This window comes from Miniopterus schreibersii (genome assembly GCF_964146895.1).
Source record: "Miniopterus schreibersii genome assembly, chromosome: 4".
Classification (NCBI taxonomy): domain Eukaryota; kingdom Metazoa; phylum Chordata; class Mammalia; order Chiroptera; family Miniopteridae; genus Miniopterus; species Miniopterus schreibersii.
In genome coordinates this window covers 82070660-82097745 of record NC_138105.1, presented here as the reverse complement: position 1 = coordinate 82097745, position 27086 = coordinate 82070660, and the positions used below count along the sequence as shown (strand labels likewise).

At 53.2% G+C, this 27086-nt stretch overlaps 2 protein-coding genes across 3 annotated transcripts in view; both read left to right on the top strand.

The window, feature by feature from the left end:
* Positions 1-27086, top strand: part of CD74 (CD74 molecule) — a 196615-nt gene that overhangs the window by 115987 nt on the left and 53542 nt on the right. The window lies entirely within an intron of this gene.
* The window catches only part of CAMK2A (calcium/calmodulin dependent protein kinase II alpha), a 60658-nt gene that overhangs the window by 10513 nt on the left and 23059 nt on the right, over positions 1-27086 (top strand). For both annotated transcript variants that reach the window (XM_081136171.1, XM_081136172.1), the window contains exons 2-12: positions 4430-4524; positions 11187-11246; positions 15985-16039; positions 16864-16929; positions 17045-17117; positions 20040-20142; positions 21408-21491; positions 21626-21720; positions 22709-22831; positions 23200-23283; positions 24761-24803. In XM_081136171.1, coding sequence (XP_080992297.1) covers positions 4430-4524; positions 11187-11246; positions 15985-16039; positions 16864-16929; positions 17045-17117; positions 20040-20142; positions 21408-21491; positions 21626-21720; positions 22709-22831; positions 23200-23283; positions 24761-24803 — 881 coding nt within the window. The remainder of the gene's footprint in view (positions 1-4429; positions 4525-11186; positions 11247-15984; positions 16040-16863; positions 16930-17044; positions 17118-20039; positions 20143-21407; positions 21492-21625; positions 21721-22708; positions 22832-23199; positions 23284-24760; positions 24804-27086) is intronic.

Below are 27086 nucleotides of genomic sequence, written 5' to 3'. Positions count from 1 at the left end.
ACATGCAGGGTGACGCATCTGTGGTTCGGCACCCAGAACCACACGCGTCACGTGCACCAGGGAACTGACCGGCTGCCGACACACCTGTGGGCAGACACGTTTCCTTGACCCTTTCGCACCCAGGGACGCTTTCACAGGCACTCCCAGGACCCACCCGGGACACCCTGCACCCACACAGAGCCCTCCCACGCAGGCCTCATCCCTGCCTCTGGGGGCCCTGGTCACCCCCCCCCCGCCCTCCCCACCCGGCCTCCCCTCTCCCACTCAGTCCTGTTTCCAAGATCCTGCCCACCCGCTTGCCGGCCACCTGCTCAGCTGGGCTGGGCGGCCGGGGGAGGAGTGGGCCGGCTCTTCTGTTTGCCAAGGCAGCTGCGCCCTGGCCACTCCTTCACGTAGGACAGGAATGCAGAAAAATGCCCTTCCGAGCAGAAGATAAAAGAGGGGGAAGTTAGGGCAGCAGGCTCGCTGTCCCCGCTCTCATTTTTGCAGCAGATTTTCCTCTGCCCCTTGTCTCCCTGATCTCAGTGCCTTGGCAGGCAGGGAGGAGCCTTCTCACTATGGGTGCAGATCTGAGGCTGCATAGGTAGAAAGAGGGGCTCCTTGGCTCAGGCCCTTCCTCGCCCCATTTGAGGCTTTATGTGCCTGGCACTGTGCCCAGAGTTTTGTCGGAGTTGTCTCCCTTAATCGCCCCAACATAGCCAGGAGGTAGGTACTATTATTGACCCCATTTTTTAGGAGGAGACAGAGAAGTGCAGTGCCAAGTTCAATATCACACAGTAGTTGGAGGTGAGTCATGATCGGACCACAGGGCTTTGTGAGCCCAGAGCCCCTGCTTCTGAGGGTCACACTTTCCTGCCTTTGGAGGAGTCAGAAGAGCACGTGCAGGTGACCTGGGTCCTATTCACAGCCTCACTAGGAATATGCCTGCTCACTGAGGCCTCAGTCTCCTGCTCTGTTAAATGGGAGATCAGAATTCCAACTGAGGGCCCAGAAGAAGCTTAGCAGTGAATGTGCATTGAAGGGAGGATGCCTCCCGTGTGTGCGAGGCCTGTGTCCTCTGCATAAGTAGCTCTGAACTGGTTTTGATAAACTCCTCCCTCTGAGCATCTGCTAAAAGCCATGCATCCTTGCCCCAGAAAAACAAAAATGCACATATCTCCACTCAGAGGTGCAGGATGTCCCTCGGGGGTACAGGATCACTATAGCCTCGACCTTTAGTTAGAACCGGGGACTTACTCAACTCGGGGCTGTGTTCTGAGGAGGAAGTTCAGCATGTCTCTTATTTTACAGGTGGGGCTCTGAGGACCTCAGTTCTTGGAACAGAGTCAGGTTCATGGGACCTGTGACTTCTCTGTGCTCAGAGCCCCATGTGGTGCTCCATCAATGCTGATTTCCAGGGCGGGGTAGGCATCAGGCAGGACATCCCCAGAAGGTGGGCAAGACAGTGCCAAGTTGGCCGGAGCAGCATGTTAAATTAAAATACAGATTCCCTGGTCCCACACTCAGAGGTACCGATTTCGTAGGTCTGAACAGGCCTTAGAATATGTATTTTTTAAAGACCCCCTCAAGGGATTCTGAAGCAGCCAGTTGGATAACCATTGATTTAAGGTCTTTACCTAGAATGGAATTTTATTTCTCTAGTGGAGAAATTATCTCCCTCCCTCCCATATTAACTGAACTCTAGCTTGAACTAAGCATGGACTGGATGCTGGTGAGCAGGACTGAACACAGTGCTGTATTTGGGAGTTTATAGCCTCCCTCCTTCCCTGCCCTTTCTCTCCCCAGAGTTCTCAGAATCTTTCCCAGAAGTGGCCACTTATACCATTCTCTCTCCTGGGCCTTTGAAAATCCCAGCTGAGCAGGGGACCTGAGCAGGGACCTGAAGCACTTCGGGTCCATCCCCTACCTGGGGAGCATGGGCACCTTTGAGAGACACGTTGGGCCCTACTTTCTTCAGGTGCCTGTTCCTATTCCTGACACCCTGACTGAAAAATCCCCTGCCTGTCTTATTTCAGCCCCTCTCACTGTTGCTCAAATCTACCTCCTGTTCTTACAAGTGACATCTCTGGAGTCCCAGTTGATAGCAGACACCGGGTACCTGGGCACAGGGATGTGGAAAAGAAAGTTCAAGTCCTGGCCCTTGGGAGCTCACTGTCAGGTGGGAGAGACAGACCAGATGAGCAGCCACAGACCTGGGCTGGATGGGGAGGTACTCGGTGTCTGGGAGCGCACACGAGAGGCCTGTAACAGGAGGCTCCCCAGGGAGGGTGCCCGGGTCTCACTGCTTCTCTCCAGGTGCAGGACAGGCAGGGGCTGCCCACCCCAGGGAGGGGCCGTTGCTGTGCGAGACTATCCATCGGCCCTGAATTCTGGCTTTCTTCAGCTTTCCTAGCAGGTCATGTTTTCTAGTCTCTGGCCCCACTCCCAGCTCTTCCTTCTTCATTTTTCTCCACAGTGTCCCACCACTCCCTTCACACTCCCTTCATGCTGCCTGGACACAAAGCCAGTGACACGACGCCCGGGACGTGAGCGGAGAGGGCATCTGTGCCAGCCTGCTGGCTTCCTCAGTGCCTGCCAGCGTCCTCGCCTTTTCCCATCACCCTCACCTTGGTGGCTGGAACCTGCTTGTATGCTTAGGAGGGGGGTCAAAGTTTGGAGGATATGATGGGGGGCGCCCACAGCAGGAAGTGGCAGACTCAGTGGTGGGGGAGACGCCAAAAACCTGGGAACGCAAATATCTGAGTTCTAGAAACGGCCCTGCCTGGAATTCACTGTGTGACCTCAAGGAATTTATACTGAGCTATGCTGACCCTCAGTCTTGAGTCCCACTCCAGACTTAAGGAATCAGAATCTGCATTTTAGCAAGACACCCGGGTCATTTGTACGGACCTTAAAAATGGGGAAGCCTAGCCCTGCTGGTGTGGCTCAGTGGTTGAGTGTTGACCCATGAACCAAGTCTGATTCCCAGTCAGGGCACATGCCTGGGTCGGGGGCTCGATCCTTAGTAGGGGGTGTGCAGGAGGCAACCGATCGATATTTCTCTCTCATGGATGTTTCTATCTCTCTATCCCTCCCCCTTCCTCTCTTTCTAAAGTCAATAAAAACATATCTTTTAAAAAATAGGGAAGCCTGCCCCACAGACTTGCTTCTTGCCATTGGCCTGTGGTCAGGGTGGTAATGTTGGTGACCACAGTCATTGTCCAGCCCCTCAGGGGCTCCCTCGGTGATATGAAGGGGCTGGACCAGATGACCTTTGTGGTAGAGGGTACAACATGGCACCTAGCTGCCAGATCTAGCCCTGAAACTAGTTTTGTTTGGCCAGATCCTATGTTTACATTTTAAAAGATATGGTGCCAGTATTTAAAAATTGAGAAAATTTACATAAATACTTCCTTTGAGTTCTCTTCAACCACCAATACTTTGAGGATAAAATTTCAGGAACCCCCTAAAACATATGAAAAGATGCCCAGAGTCACTGTTAGCATGAGGATTACAAATCAGGTCTACACTGCGTTGCCATTTCCCACCTGTCTCACTAGCAAAGATAGGCAAGTTTGATGGCACCACGTGGGCAAGAGTGGAGGAAGTGGTCCCCTTAGCAAAAGCTGGGAGAATGCCTAAGACTGCAAATCTCTCATTACCTATCACAATTTTTGAACAACACCCACCCTTTGGCCAAATAACACCGGCTCTAGAAATTTATCCACAAACACTTGCACATGTAGGAAATGTAATTCTAATGCTCACGTAGAAGGTTAGTCATTGCGGCGCTGTTTGTAATGGCTACACGTTGGAGCTGACCTAATTGCCCATCGACAGGAGATCGGCTCGGCAAATTACAGGACAGCCACATGACTGAATACAATATCGTGAGGAGCTCTTTGTGTAATGAGAGGAGGCTCGCTTAAATATCTCCTGGAAAATGGAGGGTACAGAACAGCTTGCAGGGTCCAGTAGCATTTGTGTGGGGGAGAGTGTCTGTGGAAACATGTTCTGGTAACACTGGCTGTCTCTGGGGAGGGGACTTCGGAGACAGGTCCAGTGGTGAGAGAGTCTTTTCACAATCTACACTTTTGTATCTTTTGAACTTTGAACCACGTCAATGTATTATCTACTCAAAGAACAAAAACCTAGAAACTTTCAGAGACCCAGATTCTGTGATTCTAATAATGTTTTACAGTTTGGTGAGCCTAACTTACTAGGACTCTGGAAGGCTCATCTCTCACGAGGCCGTTTCTAATAATCCATCGCCAGTGGTTCTCCTGGGTCTCCAGCCCTGCTCTGTCCCTGCATCGGCCGCAGCAGTCCTTGTGAGCTTGAGCAGCCCCACCTACCACAGTGCAGTTGCACAAACTCTAGCCTCCAGCGTCTCCTGGGGACACAGCCTTCGGGCCCGGCCTCACCTTCTTTGACTTCTCTGTCTTCCTAGGGGAGCCTTCTCGGTGGTTCGCAGGTGCGTGAAGGTGTTGGCTGGCCAGGAGTATGCTGCCAAGATCATCAACACCAAGAAACTCTCTGCCAGAGGTAGGTGGGAGATCCATGCCTTACCACCTTTGGGGCTCTCCTTCCCTTCACCCCTCCCTCTACCCCTTAGCTTAGAACCAGGGCCTGAGTCTGTCCCCATGGGTGATGCTGCTGGCAGGGGTGAGAGCTCTTCTTCCTGTGGGTATTATGAGAACAGAGCCCTCCAGTTTCCTTCCTTGAGGGATCTAGGCTGGAGGTCACAGAGTTTCTGATAGGCCAAGCTCTCTGCCTCGACACCCAGGTCAAGGCTAAGATGTCAGGTGGGACTTCCTCTCCCTGCTTTTCTGCCACTCGTCTCCGTTCTCACCTCCAGACCTCTGTACCTGCAGTTGCCTCTGCCTGGATGCCCTTACCTGGCTCCTTACAAGTCTGGCTCTTAATCAAGACCTTCAGTTCTCAGCTTAACGTCACATACTTTGAGAGACTTCCCTGACCCCTAAATCTGAGGGCATCTCCCCCATTTTATATCTCTTATTACTATTCACTCTCTTGTGGCTTTCCGCCAACCTGGACTTGACCCATTTACTGGCTTTGTTCCTTGTTTAACATCCATCTTTCCTCTTCACTTTAAATTCCGAGAGGGTAAGGAGGGTCTCATTCCCTGCTCAGTACCTAGGACAGCGCCCCGTATATCCAAGGTGCTCAACCAGTGTCGGGCCAACTCCAGGCGCTCAGCTTCAGCCACACCAGTCTGATCTCTGGTTCCCAATCATCTCTAGGACAGTGATTTCCAAACCTGTCCTCATATTGGAATCTCCTGGAGAGCTTCAAACATTCTTGATGTCCAGGTCCCACCCCCAGAGGTTGTGACTTAATTAGCCTGGGGTGTCACCTGGGTTTTGGAAAAGACCCCCAGGTAATTCTAATTTGGAAGTGATCCTAGACCACCAGCAGCAGCATCACCAAGAGATTACTAAAAAGGCAAATTATTGATTCTAGACTTAAGAAATCAGTGTGCATTTAACAAAGACATCCAGATGATTCAGGTGGACGTTAAAACTTGGGGAGGCTGCCTAGAGGTCTTGCTTCTTGGCTTTAGCATGTCATTAGGGCAGCAATGATGGTGACTATGGTCAGCGGGTTGGGGAAAGTTACCTTCAAAGATTCAACCCCTGGTCTGAACAGTGTCTAAGCTACCTTGGGGGACCACTGGGTGGTGGAGGGAATTCTGGCGGGTGGTGGGTGCAGGTGTGAGCTGCGCAGCCCATGGCTTGTGCAGTGTGGGAGACATCACATGCAGGGCTGGCATAGTGTCCAGGTGTTTGCCTGGCACAGGCAGCAGCTGTGTCTGTGCCAAGGCCCAGCAGGTGTGGGGCTCATGGAGGCTGGTACAGGATGTTCACACTGCCCCCTGCAGGCCTTCCAGCAGGCCCCGTGTTAGACCTCGTGTTGCCGTTTTTCATCTCTCAGGCTCAGTGTTGTTGGGAGCCCAGCACTTTCTCTTCATTACCAAAGTCCCCTGTAGGCAGACCAGTATCCTGCAGGGAGAAGAGGCTGGGTGGGCGGGGGAAGTTCTTTGAAAGCCCAGCTCTCCTCCCCCCCCCCCCCCATTGGCACACACTCAGCATGAAAGCTGGTGCGGAAAGAAGGAGAGGGAGAGAACTGTCCTATGAAAGATCTGGAGCCAGAGCCAGGGGCAGGGGCCAGGGTGGGCAGGATGGCCAGCCAGAGCCCTGCCTCACATCCAGATGGTGGGACTGGCCTTGCTGTTGCTGTGTGACTAGTGGCAGTCTGGTGCCTTCTCTGTGCTTTGCAGCTCTAATGATCCAGGGAGATGTCCCAATCCCTGAAAAATAGTGGGGGCAGGACTAGAGCCATGACTTGGGGTGACAGGCACCAAGGTCCTTCCGATGCTGGGGGCCTTGGCCCAGTTACACACACACACACACACACACACACACACACACACACACACACGTAAGAGGGAGAAGGGAGAGCAATTGCCTCTGTTTTAGAAGGTGACTAAGCATTCCTGGGCAGTGTATGCAATGGGCTGTGCCAGGCAGTAACTGCCATGCCCCTTCTTTTTGGAGATTTGTTGAACCTCTGACCTCCTGGGAGGAAAGTAGACCAGGCCTGGGTGAATATGATGGGAGTGGGAATATTCTTGGGGGAACCTTTCCAAAGAAACCTGCCAGCTGCCCAAGCTTTCTCCCCAGCGGGAGAGGCAAGCAAGCTCCTTTTTAGCTGGTTTCTTTGTTTGCCACTCAAGGTGCCTGGGGCGGGATGGTTTGAGACTATTTGGCAACACTCTCTAAGCTTCTCCTGCTGGCACTCCTGGTGGGGACCATGCCCACCTGGGGCATCTCTCTAATCCCCAGGGAGCTGTGGCTTCCCCTTCCCCATCCAGGCAGCCTCTTCTATCCAGCGGTTCCCAAACCCAGGAGATATTTTTTGTATGTATTTTTAAACTAACCTTTTAAATAAAATACTCATATGATAAACAATTCCAAGAGACCATATAGACATGAAATGAAAGGTAAAAATTTTGCCTGTCCCAGTCCCTGCCAAACCCCCTCGGGAGCCTTTATAAAAATGCAGCTGCCCTGGGTGGTTCTACCCCCGAGGGCTGGATTCCGTAGGTGAGGCCCGAGCTCCTGTGGCGTTGACAAAATCCTGTCAGCGAGTATCTGCCCCGTGCTAACTCCCTGCCAAGGGCTCTGTGTGCTTTCCAGCCCCAGCTCACCAGGCCCACGCAGAGTTCATTAACACTGCGGGGCGTGTGGACGCAGCTGATGCAGCCAGAGGTGACTGGCCTGGGTACAGCGTCCTCCACAGGCCCCACTGAGGGGTCACTTCTCGGCTCCCTGGTGGCCAGTGTCAGGACCTGGGTGGGAATTAGAGCATGAGCTCATTCAGGCTGCCCCAGAGCTTTTGGTCCTCATGAGGGAGCCTGTGGGGTGGCACCAAGACATCTTTCCCTTCCTCCCCATCCTCCTGTCACCCCTGCCTGGCACTCTGTCCTGATGATTATTTATCCAACCTCCCAGGATCCTGAGTCGTGCGGAGGCCCGGTGGAGGGTGGGGCATTTCCTGTTCCAGACTTGGAGGCCTATTTTCTCTCCTGGTTCCTGTGCCTCTGGTCAGAATCTCACGTCCCACCTGCCTGCTAGAGCACAGCCCCTCTACAGACAGAGAGCCCTCCAAACTGCCTAATTGCATTCCCCCCAGGATTCCCCCGCCCCTTCTCTGTCCCACCTTGCCCTGCTGGCCTCAGAAACCTACCCCCAGAGTTTCCACCCACCCATGCCTGCTGAGCTCTGGGCAGGGCTGGCTCCCAAAACCCCAACATCCTGGAGGCCTGCCCTCAGGGAGGGAGAGGGAAGGTTTACAGGTATGTTATGGGCATTGGGGGATGACCCTTCCAGGTACCCAGGCTTCCTTCAGATCTCTCACCATTGTGGGACTCTACTGAGCTGCATGGATTGGTTTAGCAATTAATCAATTATTAGAATGGGAGGCAATATAGTGTAGTAATTATGGACATGGATTGAGATCCCAGCTCGGCCAGTTTTTAACTATGAGATCTTTGACAAGCTGAGCTCTAGGCCCTGGGAACGTGGCAGAGACCGACAGACAAGGTCTTGCTCTCATTGCACCTGTTTTCTAGGAAGGGGGACTAAAAAGAGCATTAAACACACAGATAAGCTGAGTAATCTCGGGAAGTGATGAGTGTTATGAAGAAAATAAGACAGGGTAATGGGGAAATAATGGGGCAGGAGGGACACTCAGAACAAAAGAAGGAGGCAGCCATGAGAAGACCCAGGATAAGAGCATTTCAGGCAGAGGGCACAGCAAATGCAAAGGTCCTGAGGTGGGAAGGGCTCTATGTGCTTGAGCCCAAAAGGAGACCAATTTGGCTGGAGCTTCAAAGCCAAGATGAGGCAGGACCCAGTAGGGTCTTGCTGGCTGTAGTGGGGAGTTTGGATTGTATTATAAATACATTGGGAAGCCGTGGGAGAGTTTGAAGCTCAAGAGCGATAGGATCTATTTTATATTTTAATAAGAACTCCTTGGTTGCTGACGACTTTTGATGGGTGGGGATTAGAGAGTATGTCCAGGAGTAGATTCTCAGAGCTCTGAGTTCTAATAAGGCTGGAGCATTTTGATAAATGATTTTGATAAAGGGACTACTTCTTTATCACTGTGCCTCAGTTTCCCCATCTACATAACAGAGGAAGGTCTCAGAGGTCAAGAGAAATACAATCCCTACACTTCTTGGGGTTTCCTGCATAGTGTTAGAAAATAAAAACATTTCAAACAGAGTTACAAAAATTATTGTATAATGTGTCTGTTTCCATTAAACAAATTAATGCTTTTAGTACCGAAAGTTGCAATGCAGTGGAATTGTACTATGCACAAGACCATTATAAGATTTATAAAAACAATTAGTTCCCAGCATTTCCAGCAGTGAAGTCTGGTAACCAGGCACGAGTTAGCTGCATGACCAACAGTTTCTTCTTTCAATCCTGGGTATAGCTCTGCTCCTGGGTAACCTCACATGGAGGAAACAGGAGAATTCCGAATTTGCCCCTCCCCACATGCAGCCTGAGCCAGGAGGCCCCAGCCCCCCCTGCTAAGCCCAACTTTGACCTGCCTGTTTTCTAGTCCTGCTGGGGATGGAGGGATGGAGGGATGGAGGGGCAGGGTACGGAGCAGGGCCTGGGGCCAGCCTTCCTCAGTCCACTGAGGGCCCTCCACCAGTAGATGGGGATTCCCCTCCTTCGCACTGGAATTGCCCTTCCCCCACTCTAGAGGCTAAGGAGGGAGGCAGGGAGGGAAGGGGAATTAGGGGGATACCCCTGGGCCCACCTTCCCTCCTTAGCCTGCAGCTGGTCTTTAGCTGGGGAGTTGAGCTTACACTCTATGAAAACTTGATTGGATTTAATTGCTTTGCTGATGGAAAAGCCACATTTCAGTATTGATCTTGGCTTCTGCTGCCTTTGGAGGATGGCTGTGATTGCTTAATGGAGGGGGTGGGGCAAAGGGAGCTGGCCGCCAGGGGACAAGGGCTGAGGCTTCTCCACGCTCATCACCCTCCCTGGTGCCTACCTGCTCTGAAGGGGCCACTGGGAGGCCAGGGTTCTAGTCTTAGCTCTGCCTCTGAGTGTCTGTGGGAGAACCCTCCCGTGGGCCTCGATTTTCCCCTTTGGGAATTTGGGGCAGGTAGAAGTGGTGGAGGTTTGTCAGGGCATGGAGAAAAGGATAGCACAGGATTTTAAAGCTCACCCCTGGAGTCTGGCTGCCTGGGTACAATGCGTCGGTACAATGCGTGGCTACATTGCTCACTACGGGAGTGACTTTGGGAAGGCACTTAACCTCTTGGAACCTCTGTTTCTTCTTCTTAAAAGCCAGAATAGTAATTACACCTCCCTCAAAGGGTTGCGGTGAGGGTTTGAAATGCATACAAAGCTCTCTGCACAATGCCTAGAGCATGGTAAATATTCTACATTTGTAAATGGTCCCTGTTTTATTGGTGTTGCTTTTGAAAATCAAAGCATTAATGACTGAATTGTGAGTAAAGCATCAGAAAGGGAAGTGGGAAATACATTTCCAGTCCCAGTTCTGCCACCGATGAGGCCTCAGCTTCTCAGGCTGCAGTTTCCACATCTATAAAATGGGGACAGTGATGCCCACAGCTAGGGTTGCTGGGAGGACCGGAACGGGGTATGACTGTTTCTAGCAGCCTCAGAGTCAGAGACCAGAGGTGGCAGATCCTGACCAGGTGGGTGGGGAGGCCCAGGGGATTAGGACAAGCATACGGGAAGGCAAGTGTGAGAGCTCTGGGTAAGCCACATATAAGTTCTACCCTGGAGATTCTTTGGGGCTCTCTGTGTCCTCTGCAGGGGAGGTGGCTTCTGCAAGTTAATACAGCTCTTCTGCAGAGAATACCCACTGCCTTAGAAATGTTCACTCATTCAATCTTTTGTTCTTTCATTCAGTTATTTTTTGAGCACCTACTATGTGCCAGGCATTTGGGTAGCTGCCAGGGGTATAACAGAGACCAAGGCCCCACCCTCAAGGGTAGAGATATCAATGAGCCATTGAGATATGCTGTGCAGGGGCCCTGAGAGCACAGAGGAGGGGTCCCCACCAGCCTGGCAATCAGGGCAGGCTGCCAGGAGAGGGGAGGATCTAAGGATGGGTAGGAGTGAGTGATGGCCAGTGAAGGACCAGTGGGAGGTTGAGGGAGACTGTTCCAAGCTGAGAGAACCAGTGTGCCAAGGCCTCAAAGTGAGAAGTGAAGTTCATCAGTTTAATCTGGCTGGAGTGCAGTGTGAGGGTCAGGGCTGGAGGAGGGCAGGGCTGGAGGAGGGGCATGGCGGGTGGTCCCCTCCTGGCAGGGTGGGGGGGTCCTGGCTTTATGGAGTTTAGGTCTTATACAGGAAGAGGCTCAGGGATACCCTTCATTTGAGAGCCCTGGAGATTGGAGCCCAGAGAGGGGAAGGGTCTTCCGCATCATTGCAACCCCGGCCTCTCCTTCTGCTGCATCTCACTGCCTCCCTGGACAACCCAGAGGCCCTGCCTGAAAGGCCAGCTCTTCCAGGGCCCAGGGGCTGCCCTGGGGGATGGAGCTCATTAGAAGCTGTAGGAGGGAGAGATGGAGCGGGTGGAGGTTCCTCCTCACCTGGGACTCACCTGGGCATCTATCTGTGTTTCAGACCATCAGAAGCTGGAGCGTGAAGCCCGCATCTGCCGTCTACTGAAGCACCCCAACATCGGTACATTCTTCGGGGACAAGTGAGGGGCCGGGGGTGGGGCTGGGCTCGGGTTCCCTGCCCCTCCTGGTGGGTTTTTGCTGATGGGGTGGGGAGGCAGTTGCTTTCTTCTTGGGATGGCGGCAAGAGAGATAGGAACAGGGGGTGTCTTTGATGGTTTCCACATTCCACAGAGACCAGCTTGGGTGGGGGGAAGGTGAAGAAGGGGCCCTTCCTCGCAGCCCACGCTGCCGGCAGCCTCCTTCAGAAAAGCTGTTTCAGGAAAACTCCCGAAGCCTTTCATCTCTTGAGAGAGATGAAAATAGGCCACGCTTGGCCTTGACCAGTGCAGCCCACTTCCCTCACCCACCCCCATGCTGAGTCAGCCTGGCACCGTGCCCCTGCCCACCCACTTAGACCTGTGGCTGGCCTGCCCCTTACAGGCAAGCTGCAAGGTGGCTCCTGCCCCCAGGATAGATGGAGTGCAGGCCATGTGGAGAGGCTGGGCCCAGGACAGGTCTCACCTCCCCTCTCCTCCCCAATCCCTGCACAGTTGGGGAGGCTGTGTCCCTACCCATCAGGTGAGTCAGAGGGGAAAAAGTACAGATTCTAGATATAGTTCTGTCAGGAAATGGCTGTGTGACCTTGGGTAGGAGCACTACCCTCTCTGAGCCACTTTCCCCCATCTTCACAAGGAGAGGGCTAAACAAACCACCTGGGCATTTTGTTAACAGGTAGATTGTGGCTCAACAGGTCTAGGTCTGGGTGGGGGCCAATATTTAGCATTTCTAACATGCTCTGAGGTGATGCCAAGGCTGCTGGTTCACAGACCACACTCTGAGGAACAAGGCCTGGGTGCTCTCTAAGGAGTATTCCAACTCTGACAGCGACCACACCTTCTCCCTCCAGGGAAGCATCTCTCTGTGCCCAGGGCCCCAAGGGTTAACTCTCCTGCTAAAGAGAAGCGCTCTGTCTGCTATTTATACCCAGGAGGCACCTCCCCTTCCCTGTGCCTGGGAAGGAGAGCAGGGCTGCACAAACTGCAGCTGGCGCTGGCGGGAGGGACTCTGGTTGGACCCTGGTCCCCAGTCTGCTTCTGGCCTCACTGTGTGGCCCCCTCCCAGCCTCCAGCTCCCCAACTGTATCATGGAGGAGCTTGTGAGTGATCTCTGGCTACAAAATTCCAAGGTTCTTTAAAGGAGGTATGAGTGAGTGAGTGAGTGTGTGTTGCTACTCCATCACAGCTGCCTCGGGTCAAAGCTCCCTCCTCCCCCTTGTGCCCCTTCCCCCTCTCAGTCCCAGCTCTAATGGGGAGCAGTAAGTTATGGGCCCTGGGGATGACAGACCATAGCTCTCTGTATCATTACCACCTGCTGATGGGGCAGACCCCAGAAGGCCCCCTCAGGGAGCAGGGGACGACCTGAGGGTTTAGCAGGTGATTTGGGGTGCCAGGCACTGTGTTGAGTGCTTTACCAGCACGATTGCAGTAATCCCCCACTGCTGTTAGGAGAGGAGGCTCAGAGAGGTTACAGAGTGTGCCCAAAGTTACACAGCTAATAAGAAGTGTTGCTGGGGGGTGAACCCAGCAAGCCTGACTCCAGAGTCTATTCTCAGTCATTCTATTTAGCTTCCCAAGTGGACCTCAGGCGTGTGCTGTCAGGGGGACATGTGGGTAAGGGAACAAGTACTACCCTTCACCTTCTAAGAAAAAAATGGCAACTGTTAGAAATATAGCAGGAATGTCAGAAACTTGTGAGTTCAGCTACATAAATGAAAACTAGGTTACAGAATTTTGGTTTATGAAAATATTTTAAAAAGTAAAAAAAGGGACAGTATAATTCAATGGGCATAGACACGCCGATCTCTGCACCAGGGGTCACACCGTTGCATAGCCTGTGGCCCTTGAATTCTGCCTTTCCTCTTGGGCTCTGGGCTGAGTTTGTTTTCAGGGAGACCTCTGCTGATGGGAGGGGAGGTTTTTATGTGAAAACAGCAGTGAAAGGAGAAGGCCTGTTTCCTGGACCTCTGCTGATGGGAGGGGAGGTTTTTATGTGAAAACAGCAGTGAAAGGAGAAGGCCTGTCTCTTGGACTCCGAGCGGTGATTCAGCTACCTCTGAAACTGACTCCAATATTCTGCCATGGATGGGGGCTGGAATCCAGCCCATGTCCCTGTCACCTGGCTGCTCAGAGGAACAGCCTTTTACAATTAGCGCAAATGCACCACCTGAGCTAAAGTCAGCTGGAGAAACACCCCACCCCAATTCTGTCCATTCCCCTGAACCGTGAGGGCCTTCTCTAAAGGGGCTGGGGCTCCTGGTTAGAAGGTGACCTGGGACCCCAATCTCTTTGGAGCTCCTTGTAAATGACTGTTGGGCAGCCCTGAAAGCCCTTTCTCACATGGTTCTGGCTGCAATGTGGCTACTCACCCTCAGGGAAGTCCAAACCTCTCATGCCCCACTGGAGCGGAGGAGACAGGAAGGAGCCGATCGCCAAGAGCCCACCTGGAGGAAGCTGGGGCGAGAAAAGGGTCTTTTTCAAAACTTGACCTTGATACACTAACAATGCAAGTTTATTGTACATAAATGAGAAGACAAGTAATTTTTAAAGTATCTCCTATAACTTCAGCATCTAGGGCTAACACTGCATGATTTTGCTTCCATGTGACAATTAGTGCCTGCACCTTCTCAAGTACACCTGCACACCTCTTCTCAGGTCAGGTTTCCTAGAAGAAGAGCCCAAGGTAGGGACTCAGGTGCTTGTGCTCCCAGAGGACACCTGTAAGGGATGGGGGTCGGGGGGGGAGCAGGAGGGAAAAGGGGAAGGAATGTGGCCTGAGGCCAGGTACAACTTTGACTTGATCCCAGGTGGGGTGTGTGTGTGTGTGCAGTGGGAGGCCTCTGGAGCATAAGTCCCATCTTGGAGTTGTCCCTCCTTAAGGCAAGGAGACTGGGCCTCTGCAGCAACCTTGCCTCCCCACGTTACCTGCAGTCATTAGTTGAAGGCTGCAGGTAATCTGGTGGGCAAGGTGGCTCCATCACCAGTGGGCAATTCCCCAGAAAAACTAGGGCAGCTGTGAGCAGCCAACCTTCCCAGCAGCTGCAGGTGGCTGCACTGTCTTACCAAGGGGGGTCTGGGCAGGGCCTCAATGTAGGGTTGCTACAGTCTGCACACAAAAAACACAGGATACTCAGTTCAATACACATATACCTTTTCAAAATTAAGCCTGCATTTGCTTTGAAATGCATTCAAAAATTAAAATTGATGAATGGATGGAGGGATGGATAGACATGTAGTAAGACAAGTATAAGAAAACATTAATGATAGGACCCAGGTGGTGGGCACATGGGTGGCCACTTGACTGTATGTTTGAAATTTTTTATAAAAAAATGTTGATTAAAAAAATCAAAGCAGGATTATACTATATATACTTTTAGTATATATAGTATAATCCTATACTATAGGATTTTTAGTTTTGCTTTAATATAGATTTAAAACATTTTTCAGACATTATTTATAATATATGTATCATCATTTAAGAATTCAATTTTTGTGTGCCCCTTTCCTCCTGCTCCATCTCTGGTCTCCATCTCCCCTTCCCCCATAGTAGGCACCTAGTCCCAGGTATTTGATGCCTGTTTCTCCAAACTTTATGTGCAAATTTGAGAGCCATAAGGAATTTAGGGGACTCAGTATTGAGTCAAAAATCCATGTGCATGGCCAGAATTCCATGGCATTAGGGTTTACAGTGAAAAGTAAGTCTCACCTATCCATGACCCCTGCTCCCCCAATTACACCCCAAGGCACCCCAATGCCCACATCTCCATGTCCCCGAGACTAATGACATATACAGGCTTCAATGCATCTTGAAAAAATGACGATGCACACTGTTTCGCATTTTGCTTTTCACTAAACAGCATAATTGAGAGCCGATTCCAAACCAGTGAATAGATAACTGCCGCATGATCTTCACAGCTGTGTAATTTTCTATCGTGAGACGCATTATAATCCTCTGGCCTGCACCCCCTCTGCGCACATTTTTCAGCTGTGGCGCAGGAGAGGATGTGAACCTGTCCAGGGAGAACTTGCCCTTGGCTGGCAGGGTGCAGGGCCTGGAGTCAGCCCCAGACCTCTGGCCCTTTCTTTCAGAAGCGCAGGGAATAATTTTGGAAGCTCTGGGCTCCTGGGAACCTGGCTCTGTTCTTGGTAAATGAGGTATGAAGGGATGGCAGTTTTTTAGCATGCCAGAACTTGGGGACTCTGTCACTGCTGCCTCCACCGGCCTATTGTCTGCTCAGACCTGGAAGCAGATCAGGGATATTCACTTGGGGCCAGCACCGACTGAGCACTGACTGTGCCTCCAAGTCCAAGAGTCTCATTCTCATTGTCCAGGCAAGGAAAGAGAGGCTCAAAAAGGTGTAGCAACTTGCCCAAAGTCACACAGCTAGCAAGTGGCAGAGATCTGAGCCGCAGGCTCATTCTATGGTGCTCATTTGCCCAGAAAGGAAACTGAGGATTGGAGCCAGGAGTGGACCAAACTTTGACCAAAAATGGGGTCTGTTGTTTTTAAGCCCAGGCCCCTTTGGGCAGTGCCTGAAGTCAGCGAGCCCCTGTTCACCTGCATTTGTCAAAGCACCTGGTACCTAGCGTGTGCTCAGTGACCGTCTGAGAAATTGCAATGTTGGCTGTTGGGAGGATGAGAGGAAGGGCAGGGTGGGGACCAGTGTGCTCTGGTGTAACTGGCCGCCTTGGCTCCTCCCACAGTCCGGCTCCACGACAGCATCTCTGAGGAGGGACACCATTACCTGATCTTCGACCTGTGAGTTTGGGCCCACCCTGGGATGCACAGTGCATATCAGGGCAGCCTGAACAGCGATGGCCTCCCTGGGTCCCTTGGCCTGAGGGGTCCGAAATGGCCCCAGATGGGGCCGAACCCCCCATGCTGAGGGAGTTTCCCAGATGCGATAGGTTTGCTCCCTAGCATTGCAGGTTGGTGTTCCTGAAACACCAGCACAGTTAGTTTCATTTCTACTTGTGGCCACTGGTGATATAAAGTTTCCTTTTGGAATAATGTTAAAATTTTGGAAGTCGGTTGATTGAATGAAAAGCGATAATTCAATGAGAGGCCTGGGTGGTTCCTGGATTGGCAGAGAGGCTCGGTAACAACACTGGTCTCATCTATAAAGACACAGCCCTGGAGATGTTTGTTGATAGTGGGGGAGGCTGTGCATGTGGGGGGACCGTGGTATGTGGGAAATCTTGGAGCCTTCTGCTCAATTGTGCTGTGAACCTAAGTCTACTCTAAAAATAAAGTATTAAAAAAACCCCCCAAGACCTGGCCCTTGGGCTTCTGGGAATCTGATGAATCCTAGTGATGTGTCCTGAGGGTCCCACCCTAATCTCAGCCTGGGCCCGGGGTGGGGGGTGGGGAGAAGAGCCTGGGATGGAGGGGAGGGAAGTTAGTAGAAGGGTGGGTCAGAAGTCAGGAAGAGGGTTGTAGCAGGGGACACCCCTATGATCCCCGGGGCCCTTTGGGGCTGAGTCTGTGAGGTCCCCAGGCCCTCCCTTGGCTCCCTGGACACTCTTCCAGAAGAGGTGGCACCTGGGGCCTCTGTGGGAGGGTGACTGTGCCTGTCTCCCCAGGGTCACCGGTGGGGAGCTGTTTGAGGACATCGTGGCCCGGGAGTATTACAGTGAGGCTGATGCCAGGTGAGTTCCAGGTGTGGCCTGGCAATGGCACCCAGGGTGGGGCAGGGCATCTCACCTGCCAGCTTCCCAGGGGAGGGCTGTCTTCACACCGTGACCCTTGCCTTTCTCTCCCCAGTCACTGTATCCAGCAGATCCTGGAGGCCGTGCTGCACTGCCACCAGATGGGAGTGGTGCACCGGGACCTGAAGGTGAGCGACCAGCCCAAGGCTGCAGCTCACCAGGGAGCCTGCTCCTCTGTCCCCTGCCCTTCCCTCCATCTGCAGAGCCACTGGTGTTGTCAGATTCCCTTTACTTTCCCATTGTTGGGCTGGATGGAGAACATTTCCCTCACTGTTCAGATAAGGAAACTGCCTTAGGGAGGCTGAGCACCTGGGCTTGGGACCCAGACCTTCTGACTCCCAGCCCCACACGCTTTGTGCCAGGCCAGGTGAGACGCGGTTAGAATGCCAACACTGGCTATGGCCTGGTCCAAGTCCCAGCTGGGTCATTTTCTAGCTTCACAATGTCAGCTTCTTTACAGTGGGGGTTGCCATAGCAACCTCTGCACAAGTTAGTGAGGATGTCAAAGTAGACAGCACAGTGCCTGGTACACAGACCCATTGTTACCCTTGTTTCCAGGTCTCTGGCCAGACTGCAGACTGCAAGGTGGGGGGCAGGGGGAGAATAAACACAGTCCTTGAGCCCTTGAAGTGCTCTCTCTTCCCACCTGATGAAGGAGACGGGCAGGACAAGGAAGTGTGGAGTCCAGGGTTGGCATCAGCCGCACGGTCTTGCCCAGTCAGCACAAATCTGCAGCTCTGCTCTGCTGGGCCTCACGGTCTCAGCAGCTGGTAGCTTGAAACATCACTGCCTTTTTTGCAGAGCAGGAAAGTAGGCCTAAAGAGTCCCAGGGATTTGCCTGAGAACATGCAGTTCAGTCATGCCTGAGCTAAGACTGCAGCCCTGGCCTCTGACCTGAGATCCCAGGCCCTGGGGGGAGGTCTGTGGCTAAAAAACCACTCAATACAGCTCCTGCTTCTGCAGTAGCCCCTTCTAGGTAACCCTGCTGGGTATCCATCAAACCTCTGCTTTTCAGTCTTTAGTGACCTTGAACTCACTTCTTACAGGGTAGCCCCCTGCACCACTGGGACATGCTCCTTCATTCTTCCTTGCACTGGAGGTTTCCCCACGGACCCCAGTTCTACCCTTTGGGACCACACAAATCGAGCCTTGAGCTTAGAGCCGCCCTGGAGGCACCTGGGTGGCTTTGTAGTAGCTCCTGGGTCATCTACAAGCTGTTTTCCATTTCCACCCAGGATAGGGCTTCTAGGCCTTTCTCACCCTGGGCACCCTCCAGTCAGTCCAGGTCCCTCTTTGAGGTGAAATGCTCTGAGCAGAACCCCTGCCCACCTCTTACTGTCATGAGTAGTCCGTGGCTCCTCACCTTAATGCAGGTGAGCTCCCTGTGGTTCAGTCTAGACTCACAGGCAAGAAGGTCTCTGGCCAGACTGCAGGGTGGCGCTCCCCGAAGGCCTGTTCCCATTATAACTACAGCCCCTGCGCGGGAGGAAGGAGGAGAGGCGGCACAAATTTAGGCCACTCTGGATAGAATAATTAGTGGCACATCCATCAAATCAGGGCAGGACTGCGACTGAGACTTAGGGCACGTTGGGAACAGTCCCCAGAGGACAAAAAGGACCTTAACAAGCTATATTTGTTTGCGGCCCATCTAGCTTTGGGCAGTGAAAGGTCAGATGTGGGACCCCCTTGGAAATCCCAGTGGGGAAGGGGATCCCCACCTCCTCCCCAAACAGGAAATATGTGTGCTGATGCTTATCAGGCCCTTGCTGTTGGCCTCTATGAGGTACTTTATGTGGATGACTGAAATCAATTTGTCTGCCACCCCATGATATAGGCACTATCCCCGTTTTTCTGGGCGGAGACTAAAGTTTAGAGAAGTGAAATACTTTATCCAAATTTCACAGCTGGAATCAGAGGCTGGGGCTATCTAGCTGGAAAGTCCACACTCTTAACTCTTCTCTGTCCTGACTGGGGCGATTTCCTGTCCTCCAGACCCAGTAGAAGACAGCAGCCTCAACATCCCAGAGGCCAGGAGGCATGTCTGAGGCCCCCCACAACCTCCCTCCCCCATCCTCTGTCTCTCAGCTTAGAGTGGTTAAGAGCATGGCTTGGGATCCAGACTGTGCCTCGATTCTGGATCTCTCTCTTACCAGCTGTGTGATCTTTCTCCAGTCACTTTACCTCTCTGAGCCTCAGTTTCCTCCTCTTTCTACACCTGACAAATATTTACTAAGTGCCTGATAAGTGTGGGCTACTATCTTAGGTGCTGGTGATACAGTGGTGGACAGGACAGATAACTCGTATGTTACAGGGTGACAGAGAATAAACAAGCACATAGACAAATGGGGAAACACATTACAAATTGTAATGAGATCGATGAAGGTAACAAAAAGGAGCTAAGACAGAAGAAACCTGGGGACTCTTCCTTTAGATAGAGTAGTCATGGAGGGCTTCTTGGAAGAGGTGACATGAAGGTGAGGGCCAGATGACGAGAAGGGGCCAGCCCTGTGAAGCACAGAAGGAGAACAAATTAGGCAAGGAGAACAAGAAGTGCAAAGGCCCTGAGGTAGGAACAAGCATGACCATTGCAGGGGATATAAGAAGGCCACTGTAGGGAATGGGGATAATTATGCCTACCCCAAGGAGCTGTTGAGATGATAAATGAGGTGATGTATGCAAAACACTTAGCCTAGTGACTGGCACAAAGTAGGGGTACAGTAGATGTTGCTTCTTTTTTCTTATTGTGGTGGTGGCTGTCCCCCAACCCCCACCTCCCGCCCTCACCTCAGCCCCAGCTCCAGACCCTGAGGGAATCAGGAAGGAGGGGATGACTGGCGGAGGGTCTTCCTGCTGCAGAGGACAGAGGACTTGCAGTGGGGTAGTCCTCTCTCTGGGGTCTAAGCTCAGGGTCCCGGGGTTGGAGATTATCCAGCTGTGCCACCTATCAGCCAGGTCCACCTATAACCTCACCTGAAGGTGAGGTTCTGAATCTGCTCACTGTCCTCTGGCCTTTCCTCCCACTTTCCTCTCTTCTCTCTGGTCCTGGGAAGCCGGAGAATCTGCTGCTGGCCTCCAAGCTCAAGGGCGCTGCGGTGAAGCTGGCGGACTTTGGCCTGGCCATAGAGGTGGAGGGGGAGCAGCAGGCATGGTTTGGTGAGTGGGGGCGGGGGAGGCAGGGGTGTTGGGGGCCAGCCTTGTGTTGACATGCTGGCCTCTAGGAACCCTCTGCCCGAACAGGGGCAGGTTGGAGATGGTGTGGCACTAGCGAGAGCTCAGGTAGCAGAGTTAGAGGTCACTCCCACCCAGCCTCTCGGTCAGTGGGTGTTGCCCCTCTCCCTGGGTCCCAGTGCAGGGACACAGTTATCACTCAAGCAGTGCATAGCTTCTTCACATGCATGAACACTGTCATATTGGCTAGAGGGTTCTATGAGTTTCCCTGGCATCCTGAGTGCTAGAGATTATTACCCCTACTTCACAGCTGAGGAACAGAAGCTAAGAAACCTGGCAAAAGCCAAGGGAGGTTAGAAGGGGTAGAGCCAGGCTTTAAGCTCAGATGATCCAACATGCTCTGAAATTTGGGCATAAATGAGTCTTTTTAGCTATCTGGGGATATTTTCTAGTGAGCAATACTGATCAGTGGTTAAGAACCAAAGCTCTAGGTTCAAATCTGGCCTCTGCTACATGTGAGCCTGTGACTGGGCTTCGTTTCACCTCTCCTAGCCTGTTTTCTCATTTGTAAAATGGGGATAGTAATTGGGTGTTCCTCAGGGCTGTGTGAGGGTTAAATGAGGTCAGGCATGGAAAGCGCTTAGCCCTGCTAAGCACACACACTCAATAAACAGGAACTATCCTGACGATTACTTGTTAAAATATTTGGGGTGTCCATTATTTCAATTGATTCTCCCAACAATGCTGGGAGGTATTTAAGATAGGAATCCCTAATCCCTCATTTGACAGATGAGGAAACTGACCCCTAGAAAAAAGACCTACCCAAGGGATTTAGGGTAAAGCCAGAGCTAGGGACAGGCTCCCAGAAGGGGTGGGAAGTGGGCAGAGGTTCAGCTCAGCTTGGGGCTGACGTGGCAAGGACATTTTATCTTGAGTACCACCAGCAATTGATTGGTAGTGGCTGCTAGGAGGATTGTGCTGGAAGTTTATGGTGCTGAGTCAGGACCCCATGGGAAGGGCTCTGGGATTGATCAATTATTTCTGCCATAGGCTCTGGAATGGGGGTGGTGACCAGGGTACTATGTACTTATCTACCCTGGTCTAGAGGTGTTGCTGGCCCCGTCTGAGGGCAGGGGGCATTTTTGCCATCTCCAGGGCAACCTGCATCCCTCTTCCAGCAGGACCTTGCTCTGGTTTACTTACGCACCACCCTCTGTGTGTGTCTGCCTGTCTGTGTGTCTGGGGAGCAGGGTTCGCAGGGACACCTGGATACCTCTCTCCAGAAGTGCTGCGGAAGGACCCGTATGGGAAGCCTGTGGATCTGTGGGCCTGCGGTGAGTCCTTCCAAAGGCCCCTGGCTCCCCCTGGCCACCTGCACCTCTGCGCCCTCTCTCTTCTTTCTCATCACTCCCCTCCCGCATTGCTCCCCCTCACAAGGGGTTGATGCTCCTCCTGGTGCTCTCCCCAGGGGTCATCCTGTACATCCTGCTAGTTGGGTATCCCCCATTCTGGGATGAAGACCAGCACCGCTTGTACCAGCAGATCAAAGCCGGCGCCTATGATGTGAGTGTCACTCCTCTCTCCAGCCTCCCTGCCATCCCCTGGGCTCCTTCCAGTGAAAATCAATGCCCAGTGAGGTCAGGACCCTAGGACGCCCCCCTTTCGCCCTCCCAGCTCTTCTCAGTCTCCTTGCCACTCTCTAGTGCTGGGGCAGGGGGTGGACGGCAGGCTGAGCTTGAGGGCTGACTGAGGCCAGGCGAGGGGCTGTGACCGGGCCTCAAGTGATGGGGTTTAGCCCATGGGGCCCCAGAGGGCAGAAGCAGCAGCAAAGTACTGCGAGAGGTGGGGGGGCAGGCCCCGGGAACCGGATTCCCTCTATAGATATAGATAGATCCGGCCATCTATCTATACATATACACACAGATAATAATAGCTAGCACTCGTATAGCACTCTTTTAAATGCCTTCTATAGATTATTACAATTAATCCTCAAACCGATCTATGACATAGGTACTGTTATCCTCATTTTACAGGTGAGGCACAGAGAGGTTCAATAACTGCCCAGATCATACAGCTAAGAAACGGTAGAGCTGGGATATGAACTCAGGCAGCCTGGCTCTAGAGTCTGTGCTTCTAACTACCAAACTATACTGCTTTTCTACGTGGCTGATTTCTGTAAACCTATGTCCCAGGTGTTTTATACCATACTTAATCCTCACAACACCTCCAGGGACAGCTCAAGGGTGACTCGTCCAAGGCACCCAGCCCAAGAAGCAGCCTTGCGACCCCGAAGTCTGGGCTATAACCACAGGCCTGCGGCTCTCCAGATAAGGCACAGCCTCAGAATAGCAGAGGCAGGCCTCCTTTCCCTCTGGCCGCTGTTCCGATTTGTCCTGGGGTCAGGGGACCCTGCCCCAACTCCTCCTGGTTGTGGATGCCCAAGTGGACAGGCAGTGGGACCCCTGCCTGCTCCCCTGCCAGTCAGGGGCTGGGGGATCGCAGGGGTGGCCTGGGGTAGGCTGGGCAAACCTGGCCCCTCTGCCCCTTTCAGTTCCCATCACCAGAATGGGACACCGTGACCCCAGAAGCCAAGGATCTGATCAATAAGATGCTGACCATCAACCCATCCAAACGCATCACGGCTGCCGAGGCCCTCAAGCACCCCTGGATCTCGGTGAGCCTTCCTCAGCAAGCCCCTCCCCAGGATCCCCTCCAGATCTCAGGGTCAAGGCCTTCACAGAATCCTGTCCTTGACCCTGGCCTCTCAGGCCCAGCCTGGGGCCAAGGGGGCTTAATCCAAGAGACACTGACCTTGGTGCGGCTCTCAGTGGGAAGTGGAAATGGAAGGTTGACATTAAGACTGGGGAGCTACTGGCATTGATTATCTGGTGCCCAGAATGCTAAGCACCTGCAATGTTTACAACATCCCCTAGAACAAAAAATTATTCCCCCAAGATGCCAACCACACCCATAAGACGCCCTGCTGAGGGGCCCTTGGGCAGTCTGCCTTCCACTCACAGCCCTCTTCCCCGCTTCCTCCAGCACCGGTCCACCGTGGCGTCCTGCATGCACAGACAGGAGACCGTGGACTGCCTGAAGAAGTTCAACGCCAGGAGAAAACTGAAGGTAACCAGCCCTCACCCTCCATGCCCCAGGCACAGGAGTCGCTTGGCCTTCGTCTCCACAGAGGCCAGGAGAACCACTCACTGCTCTTTCCTTCATTGAGTCAACAAGCATTTATTGAATGCCTGCTGTCTGGGCAGGGCAGTGTGCAGTGGAGAAGACAGATGTAGCTGGGACACTATGGGGCAGGGGCGAGCTGTGATCGAATGCCCTGAGGCTGTGGGTATACACAGCAGGGCCATGAACCAGGTCTAGAAGGACCAGGGAAGGATCCTGGAAGCCTCCCTGGGCAAGTAGCATTGAAGCTGAGACCCTGCAAGACAAGCAGGCTTTAGTGGTGTAGAGTCAGAGTGGGTAGGTGTTCCGGACAGAAAGACAAGCCTGTGGAAAAAGTCTGGAAGTATGAGCTTGATCCCTTAGGGGCACTGCAGTGTTTCAGCAGAGGTTTCAGAGGTGACATGTGACTGGGCAGGAGGTCACTTTGGGGGTGAGGCCCCAAGCACTGGGAGGAATGGCTGAGAGACTTGGGTATGGGTTGTGACCTCAAGGAAGCTACCAGGGGACCCAGGTGAACCCTGAGCTGCTGGCCTCTCAGCAGGTCCTGTGTGTTCCCAGGGCCATGACAACTCCTGGCCTAGACCTTGCCAGAGACCCCATGAGCAGGTAGGAAGAGCGACCGAGGGGTCCCCAGCTGCTCGGAACAGAGAAGCCATCAGCATGCTGAGTGACAGATGCTGAGGCCCTGGCTCATTGGGAACCTTCTCACCAATTGCTCCCAAGCCTGGTCTGGTGGTTCAGGATGGGGGCATAGGCCAAGTGGGTGGCAGCCAGCATGATGCCAGGAAAACTAGTGGGAGCTGTCAGAGAAGAAGTCTCAAAATGCCAGAATCAGGAATTCTTAAAATCATGGACTGTGGGACTCAGAGAGTGTCCAAATCAGGCAGCGTCAGAACCAGAAGGGAGATTGTCCCCCAGTCCCTTGTTGACAGAAGAGGGTTTTTCCACATTAACCTTCCAGGGTTGTGAGCCCAGTATCCAGAGGGATGTGCTAGTGCTAGAGTGAGGTGCTGAGTGCCCCGGGCAGAGGTGGATGGAGAGGGGCCCAGGGGCACAGGGTCTACTGTTCTTGCTCAGACAGGAAACTTCCTTGGCCTTTAGCAGCCCCCACTGACAGGTGTCTCCTAGCCCATCCACCTGCTCTGGCCAGGCCGGTGCAACCTATTAATATCTGCTCCTGGGATGGCCCTGTCCCTGGAATGGTGCCAGCTAAGGTTGAGTTCACCCTGATTTCTCAAGGGAGGTGGGAGTTGGTCCCTGGACTGTGCAATGGGGAACAAAGGGAGGGGCAGAAGGCTTTGGCTTTGTCTGAGTGGAGCACCTGCCTTTTCTTCCCCACTCATCACCCATTTCTCTGTCTACTCTCCCCCTCACCTTCGGCTTCTTCTCTCTCCCCCACACCCTCTCCTCTCACCTGTTGCAGGGAGCTATCCTCACCACGATGCTGGCCACCAGGAACTTCTCTGGTAGGTGGTAGGATCTCAAAGTCCTGAACACATCCTGCAGGAGGTGGGGTCATCTCCATGTCAGATACCTGGGTACCCTCAAGTCAGGGGGTCTGGGGAGAGTGGGGAGAGAGAGGGGGCTTGGCTCACTTGATGCAAACCTGCACCCAGAAGTGGAGAAAGGTCAAAGGTCTGCAAGTTAAGGGCCTACCAGGAAGGGTCAGAGGTTCAGTCTGTCTCCCCCACCTCACAGCAGTGCTGGGGTTCTCAAACTGGGCCAGCCAGAGGGGAAGGCCTCTCAAATGTTGGGTCCAGGTCCAGGTGGGACTGAACCAGGCTCAGGGACAGGCAGTACTTGTTCCCCACCGTTACTGGAACCCTGTACTAAGCAGTCCCCATGCTTTCACTCTGGTGACCTTTATGTCAAGGCAGTGGGGGCCATCACTCTCTCTGCTTTCTGAAGGAGGAAACTGAAGCTCAGAGAGGTGAACATGGTGGCCCCAGGTGGCATCGCTAGGGGGAGGCAGAGCCTGTGATCAGCACAGGTTTGACCAGCCCCAGTGAAAGTGCCCTTAGCCATGGTAGGAGCCTTCAGCCTTGGCCAAAGCCAGGCTGGTTAGTGTGGAAAGTGCCCAATGGCTGTGGCATGCGGCCCCCGAAGAGAGAAGGGAAAGGGATTAGTGTCAGGGTTTACCAAGAAGCTCCCCCTGGCACACTGGAGGGTTCTTGAACCAGTGCTGCCAGAAGCTTCTCGCTGGGGAGCCCGGAAGCTGACCGGGCAGCTGAGCAGATATAGCAAAGCTCACCCGAGGGGCCCTCTGACTGGGGCTGGAGCCAGCCTGAGAGGGCTGCTGTGGTCACGTGGCTGGTCCGAAAGCAAGAGGTGAGCTCTGGGAAACTGCAGCCCAGGCTTTGCTGAGAGGGTCTACCTGCCCACTGAACCAGCTGGAAGAATGAGACCCAGGGTGGGAAAACCTGGAGCTTCAGATCTGAGCTTTTGCCATCGCTTGAGCTGCCTTCCCATTCTCTCCCCAGACAAGGATCCTGCAGCTCCTTAAACTGAAACATGAGCTACCCAGACAGTCAGAGTCTTTTTTTAACAACTGAAGTGCCCCTAGAGAACTCTAATCCAGAACTTACAAGATGGTGCTTGTGGGTTAGTTCCAATCTCTAGATGTGCTTGCGGGGAGGGGGGGAAGCAGCGGTGTTTAAAAAATTTGGGGGGGGGGAGAGTTTCTAGCACTTAAACATCAGGAGATTTCCTGGAAAAGCCTAGATCTCTGTCTTCTCTTGAAAATCAGAATATATGGCCTCACGGGACCCACAGTCTTACAATAGTGGGCTGGAGCTGAGAGGCCCCCCTTGAGGCTGGAGGGGGAAACACTCTCACCCCACTGTACAGCCTACTTCAACTCTTAAAGCCTGTGGGGGAGGGACAGTCATTCCTTTTGGCTTTGGATCCAGAGGTCCCCACTTGCTTTACAAGAGGGAAACTGGACAAGAGCCTGGTAGGGGTCATTGGAAATGTGAGGGTGACTGGGAAGCTGGACAGACCCTGAGCCCCATCCTTCAAAGCCCCTGGGGCTATGACATCCTGTACCACCCCTCGTCTCCAGCTCGCTCTCTCCAGGACACCAGGAGAAATACAAGCGGCTACCACTTACTGAGCATCTACTGCATAGAGGTCAAATGTTGTGCTAAGTAAGCACTTTGTAGATTCCCTATCTCATTTAACTTAAGGCATTTGCTTGAGGTCTGAGCAGCCGGATGCCAGGTTGGGCAGGGCTGGGCACTCATGCCACTTCCTGGCTGATGCCTGCCCTCTCCACGGGCTCTGGCCAGGAGGGGAGGGGGGAGGAAAAGAGGAATGACAGAGGTGGAGCTTCCCTGAGATCTGTTGCTCTGCATTTCCCGGCTGCCAGGGACACAGCCAACCCCAGCTTGGAGCTCTGGAGTTTGAGGGTGGTGAGGCCTTTGCCAGGATGGGTGCTCTGGCAGGGGTGGGCCCCACAGGGGGCATCTGCTTCTTGTCACTGGCAAAACACGGCTTGCAGCTGTCCAGAGTGAGTAGGCAGGGCTGACACCTGACCTCTGCAGCAGCATGGGGCTAAAATTAGAGCGGGAGGGTTGGGGAGGGAGCATCCTGCCCCAGCCGGGCAGCCGGGCCTCCGGGTTGGCCACCACCAGCACGGGTGGTGACCGGGATCCAGAGGGAATCCCCAGGCTCTAACAGTAACTCACGGTCCTGGGACACACTGGATACCTTCCTCAACCTCAACCCATGGGGCTGGGGCGTCACACTTG